The 6,586-nt window shown below is 34.2% G+C and overlaps 2 protein-coding genes across 5 annotated transcripts in view; one reads left to right on the top strand and one right to left on the bottom strand.

Annotated features, from left to right (window-relative positions):
* Positions 1-6,586, top strand: part of LOC117334062 (DNA polymerase iota-like) — a 31,545-nt gene that overhangs the window by 20,806 nt on the left and 4,153 nt on the right. The gene's annotated exons all lie outside the window — the stretch shown is intronic.
* On the bottom strand, positions 3,572-5,376 carry LOC117334065. Its single transcript, XM_033893503.1, has 3 exons — positions 5,228-5,376; positions 4,716-4,884; positions 3,572-3,784 (listed from the first exon to the last, which is right to left on the bottom strand). Exons 1-3 carry the CDS (start codon positions 5,276-5,278, stop codon positions 3,660-3,662), a joined length of 345 nt encoding a protein of 114 aa, XP_033749394.1. The 5' UTR covers positions 5,279-5,376; the 3' UTR covers positions 3,572-3,659.

The raw sequence follows: 6,586 nt of genomic DNA, 5'->3' as shown, positions 1-6,586 counted from the left end.
GAGTGCACCACAGTCCCTTCCATTACCTCTGGGAGAGATTGGATTTGCCCACGGTCCCCTCCATTACCCATGGGAGATATTGGACTTGCCTTGGTATCAATGTACGATTCTCTAACTACATTTATGTATCATACATTAATTTCTTTGTCAAGGTTACTGCAGAGTTTAACTAAGCATTGTCAAGGTTACTGCAGAGTTTATGAAGCATTAACACCTGGGGTGATATTGAGTGCGATTCCGGATATGACTAAAAGAGGCTACACAACGATTGCTTGTTGGATATGGTTTTGTACCACAATACGCTGTGATTATCCACTCTCGCGCCATTTTACCGATACACTATTTCCTCGATTTACCCTACTACTGAGACGGGGAGTTCGCCAGCCTAACAATTGAATGACGTCACGTCATTGTTTTATCCATTGATATAGCTTAAATATCTTAAATCGCGGAAAGCTTCCTTTTTTGTCAAATAAGGACTTCTCTCCAACAAGTTCGTATCCCCCATATCTCGCCCCAAAATAGGAGAAACACTGTTGGCTTATAAATCGTCTGAAGTTATTTTAAATAGGGCGTTATATATGTTCAGTCATATATCGGAACATTAATAGTCTTTAGAAATGTGCAGTAATATTGGGGATATCAACAAATATTACACAATCTACGAGTTCCGTTTCTACAGCATGGTCGGTGGTTGGTTAATCTTCTTTAACAGATGAGAAGAAATATGTTATCAAACGTGACGAGGTTCTGTTTACTTGGCGATGTGTACACACACTATAACCTCGCGGACATGTAGTCTGTGTTTAAACGATATAATCTTTAAAACACCCTATAGGTTTCATCCTTGATAAATAGATTTCGTCATGAAATATAGAATTAAACTGTAAAACGCATGCGTACTCCGCTTTGTTATAAGTTATGACTTATAGTTATAAGACATTTTATGTTTTTGAAAACTTACTGTTTTTGTCTTCTTTTCTAATCCATATAATATAATTTAACATTACACTGAATGATAAGCTTCGTCTAGTAATTGTATCCCATAATATTAACACGTGACTGTTAATGTTATACGACTGATGCTGAAACCCTAAGCTGATATTATCGATACCTAAGACGAATTATGATGTTGGTACATTGTCTACGTCTAATGTTCATATCATCTACTACCCATTTACTTTTTATGATTATACATGAACGCATTAAAAAGATGTTTTTGAACATGTACAATAGGTATGTCAAAGTGACACAAGTAGAAGCTGGCGAATAACATATGGAAATTAAGCTCTCTTGTAGTCTTATGTTATAGTGTACAAGTCGGTTAAGTCTGTTGTAATATGTCTAAATCCCACATTGGAGAGAAAGATAAAAATAAACACGACATAACGTTGTACTTAAGCTGGAGGCTTATCCGTGCTGGCAAGGTTCGTTTAAGGAGAATATACATACATACATATATAATACAAGATGAAATGTGCTTATTGACTGATTTGAAATTTGGTTACTTATATTTTTGCAAATAAGAACAAGGCTTAAGTATATTAATGTTTCTGTTTAAACTGGCTTTGAAGGCATCTTTTCTGCAGTTTTCTAAATAACGTCTTAGGTTATGTTGGAGATATCTTCTAGAACAATTAAACAGTTATGAATCGTATAATTGCTAAAGGGTAAAACTCATTTAGATACATTTAAGAGGATAATTGTTTCCTGTGTTTCGCTATTGTCTGTTGTCTCTACATGCATGTTTCTATCTCTCTAGATATTTAAATTCCCCGTGAAAGACAACCTAGGATTGGTAGCCTATTCAATAACAATACTGAAATACTTAAATGGAGGATCATAGATGATAAAATAACTTGTTAAATGATAATTTATTCCTGGATCATTGGGCATAGGAAATGTATCCTGATTTTACAATGTTAAGTTATCTAAATAAATGTCCTTTTCTAGACCTGTCATGTTCCCGGATGTGCCCCTGGTAAGATCAATAGACAAGGCTATTATTAGCGGTAGAGGAAGTGTTTATAGGAAAACTATAAGTAGAACTGATCCAGAAGGTTTAATGCAATTCTAAAAAGGCTACAGGTAAACATACAATACACATCAGACGGATTGGTATCAGGTGCCGCAGTAAAATATTTACGGCCTATTGGACGATGTACATACATTGTATATGATTCATACCTGAGGCAACAATAGATAACATCATCATAAATATATTAATGTTTTATAAATTAATATACAAGTGCGAAACAGACGGTACTTCGAATGATATATTTCTTAAATGTTTTCGCGAACGTGATGCCATTACTGGGATTTAACCTAGATTAATATGTAGGATGACAACAATGAAACAGAAGACTCTCAATCTTTCATGAACACCTGATATTATTCTCCTTTAACTTTTGGTATCCCTCGAAGATATTCTTCCCAAACATTCATTCTTTTCCTTCTGAATCTTTTCTTGATCTTTTCAGGGGCTCACCATTTAATTGCGCTCGTTTCATTATTTCGAATCACAGTTTGTTACTGTGTTTACCAGCAGACATCTGGTTATGCTGGATGTATAGTATTATCAAGAATATGATTGAAGTGTTTGAACCCAAGACCTTGCAAAATTCGTCATTTTCAGGTTCCCCAGGTTTTCGTTAATTTTGCTGATACATGTACGTATAATAAAATCGCGAAAAATAGATTTAGAAAAAAATAAAAATAAAAAGATTGATAGAGGAAATGATGGCCATTGTCTTGGCGTCCTTTGCGACTATCCCTTCTTGCTTCACGAGTTTGATAAATCCACAAACTTAAATGTCATACAAAATGACACATGATATAGGATTTCTTTTTGAAAAATACTGAAAGGTGCGTATTATGTACTTTATGGATAAAAGAGAGCAGGACTATCATATCTTGTGCAATCACTCACATCTATTGTTAAAGAACGAAAAATCATTCCTGCATAAAATGTGAAAAGTCTATTTTAATTTTACTTATTAATCGGTTGACCCTGTTAATTTGTCTTCTATAGATAAAGATATACCTTCCAAACCTTAGATGTTTACGTCTCATTTGGTTCAATATTCAAGGACTTGTTCCAGTTATCATGACTTCATTTCCTATATATAAGTCTACTGTTCACAGAAAAAACGTCAAAAGCTGATAGTTGATTGAAACTACAGGACAGTGTTATGGCTGACGACACAATCGCCTTGGGATATATAGTTTCCCCTTCTGCGATATGACGCTAGACACATTCAATGCTGGTGGTTTCGTTGTAATCATCATGACATTCAATTTAATGACCTCACATGACTTTGTTTGATCTCGATTGAAAATGTTGGTGTCGTGGATTAAACAGGATCCGTTTAACCTCCTAAATCACATGTTCTTATTCTCCATGTAATACTTATCCACGTAGAATTTTATTTTTGTATGTTTGATTTTATTGTTTTCAAGTCAGTATTCCCTCCTATTTTCTTCTGTTTAATGTAAAACACACTTCAGGTACACGTTTCTCAGATAGGCATCGCTTGCATACTATAATGTCGTCACAACGCTTACGATTTCAGAATGATTTTAAGATTTTAATTAGATAATGTTTTCAAGTATACAGATTATACATGTTTCTTCGCAACTTGTAGGACTGGACAAGATTTTCATTGGGATGTTGGGGAACAGAAGCCCAGACCTGCGTTCTCTATAGCACCTTCTATAGAAGAAATGGGGTCATCACTAGGGGGCACTGTACCGGGATGTAAGTGAATATGCTCACACATCAGACCTAGAATGACAAAAGAAAGTAATTCATGCATGCATACATACACATTGGTTAGAAGCTGCTTTCAATCTCATTTAAAATTTTAACAGGTTTAGTTTGAAACACGATAAAAAACAAAACAAAAAATCTCCATATTGATAACGTCATAGCAGAATACAAGATAACTCTCAATGTGGTTAAGTCACATATCATGTCCATGTTGTCCAGTGATATGATTACATGACGTGTCGGATTGAAATGTATCTATGCAATGGATTAACCCTGACTGATTTTTGTTATCATGAAATAATGACGTCACAATTACAGCTGATGAGATCACACAGTAATATAGAAACGAAATATCTCTTATGTTCAGACGTGCTTGAATTCTCTAGATTCAATTTTTGTTAAGTTTCCAGATCAAAATTTAGTAAAAATCAATGCTTTAGTATACAATGCACATACGGAGTAAAATTAATACCAATATATATTTTGTATTTTAGCGGTTTTCACGATGGAATTATTCCGCTAGATTGTTATCGCGCTAATTGCAGTTCCTGCGTACTTTATCTTTTTTGAACGGAACTGTCAACACAATGTGGGTCCACCGAAATAATTACCGGTAAGACTACAGTATTTAAGTCATAATTAATTAATTTTCTTTTGAAAGTGTTAATTATTGTTCCCGAGGTATGTCATACTAAGTACTAAATTACAGTTTTCTTTTTAATGTGTTAATTGTTGTACCCAACGTAAACTATCTAATTTCAAAATTACATTTTTACAAGTAGGTTTGATCATCGTATGAAATACAAATCCTAGTAATTCATATTCAGATCTGCTCCCGGAAAACGCGATCCTTTCTTCATCCTATTTCTCGTGTAAGTCTATAATTTGTTTTCTCTTTTGATTCATCGTTTGCATATTTGTATTGTTGTCGGTTTAGAGAATGTACCTGGTTTACAGCCACATTTGTAGACAAGGGCACTGTGTCCAGGTCGATGGCAGGGGTCAGTGTTGTTCTGGTAGTAAGCGCAGTAGTGACCATGATAGTCAGAGACACAGCACTGAGACGGTTGACAGTCACTGTTAGACGAACACTCATTTTTATCCACCAAAAACGCCTTCAAAGTCAAGAGTACCACCAAATTAACATATAATACCATTCATATCATCCGAAGTATAATGAATCATTTATTTTACGGATAAAACCCCCTTTTTAGCGAAAAATACTGTATGGTTTCGTTGCAGTTTATTTCATTACAATAAGAGATTGAAGAAAAATAACACAAACGATTTTAGTGGGTTATACGTAAGACAAGAGAATATCACTTTTAAATCAGAAACAGTATAATCATGAATATATCACTGCCAAATACAGCTGTTTCTTGGGTTCGTCCGTGATTCTAAAATGTGAAAATCCTGAAAGTCGAGAAAATCAAAATGGGCCCGACAAAAAAACCTTACCTGACATATTGCAGCCAGAGCAATAAGCGATACACCAAAAAGAATATTCATGGCAAGGATTAATCTGTTTGCAGTGTTTGCTCGTCAGCTGCCTACGAAGAAAGACTTCAGAATTCTTATCTACCAGGTTCTATGACCTGAGCAATTTCAAGTATATAACCATGAGTTGTGATCTACTTTGGTGTCTTATCTTATACGGATAATATTTCTGAAAGCTTACTGTAGAGCAATTCATTTTGCGGTGCTTGATTTTCGAGAAATGAAAGTGAAGCCAGTTTAACTTGAAAGCATACATTATTAACAAGTTCGTGGCATTCGATTTTCGATATGACATGCGAATATTTATTGATTTACACTTTAATAACTTTACGATTTCTATTGGATATATTATAATAATGATGAATTAGATTTCTTTGACTTATTTAGCGGAATTTCTACAATTGAAATAGCAAGTCGTTCTATTAACAATACAGCAAGGCAGAAACATTTTGATTTCTTTTAGAACAACAATTACAATTTTCTTAAAACAGTTTTGAGTGTACAACCATTAGGGAATCTGTTTAGACTAAAGGAAACGCATTAGCTATACATGAACCTAATATCTGTGCTGTTTCTAGCTAAAATCATACATTAGTTGCATGCATTCATTTTAATAAGAGTAAATGCTTCATAATCCCCTTAAGTATTAAATGATTCAATTGCAAATAACTGTTGAAACAGGTACTACTTCTCACGATTTATTTTTCATTCCAACTCCACACACTTTTTGCGTGGTACCTAGCCTGACTTATAGAACAAGAATTCCTACCACAAGGCCAAAAATGTTCAAAACAATCTATGAATTGTGTTTAAACACTTAATCCACATAATACGATGTATGCAACAACTTATTTATATGCATGGTACTGTACGTAATCTCAAATTATTTTTAAAACAAAATATAAGGGTTACCCCAAGGTTGATGACAATGAATCAATATTTACGAGTTTCAAGATAGAAATCGTTATTTATCCGCCTCATCAAGAAGCCAATTATTACTGCCTATTTTATCGGACCGTAGATACAGTAATGTCCTTTAAGATGCGATTACAACATACACAACAGCTTTTCTGGGGACACTGCACATATAGAAATATATATGTATTGCGATAGAATATCTGAGGACAAGAATTTTTGGGATAACATCTTCTGTGTCATCGACGACACCCGTTATGTTAGTCGAGGGATTTTGATAAAAATACCGAGAAAAGTTTTGTTTTAAAATAATGCAAAAACATGTTTTTTTATCAAATTAGTTTTGAAGCATGTGGGTGGTAATAATCACGATTCATAATATCTGCTGGAGTAAGCACGTCACAA

This window comes from Pecten maximus, chromosome 9 (assembly GCF_902652985.1).
Source record: "Pecten maximus chromosome 9, xPecMax1.1, whole genome shotgun sequence".
NCBI classification, from domain to species: Eukaryota; Metazoa; Mollusca; class Bivalvia; order Pectinida; family Pectinidae; genus Pecten; species Pecten maximus.
The sequence above is the reverse complement of the archived record's forward strand: the minus strand, read 5'-3'. Positions and strand labels throughout refer to the sequence as shown.

Bases quoted from the DNA above. Each gene is read 5' to 3' on its own strand.
- LOC117334065 (XM_033893503.1), bottom strand. From the start codon at position 5,278: ATGAATATTCTTTTTGGTGTATCGCTTATTGCTCTGGCTGCAATATGT. The intron at 4,885-5,227 runs GTAAGGTTTTTT...TTGACTTTGAAG, and splicing joins CTCTGGCTGCAATATGTCAG to GCGTTTTTGGTGGATAAAAA. The intron at 3,785-4,715 runs GTACATTCTCTA...TTGTCATTCTAG, and splicing joins CAAATGTGGCTGTAAACCAG to GTCTGATGTGTGAGCATATT.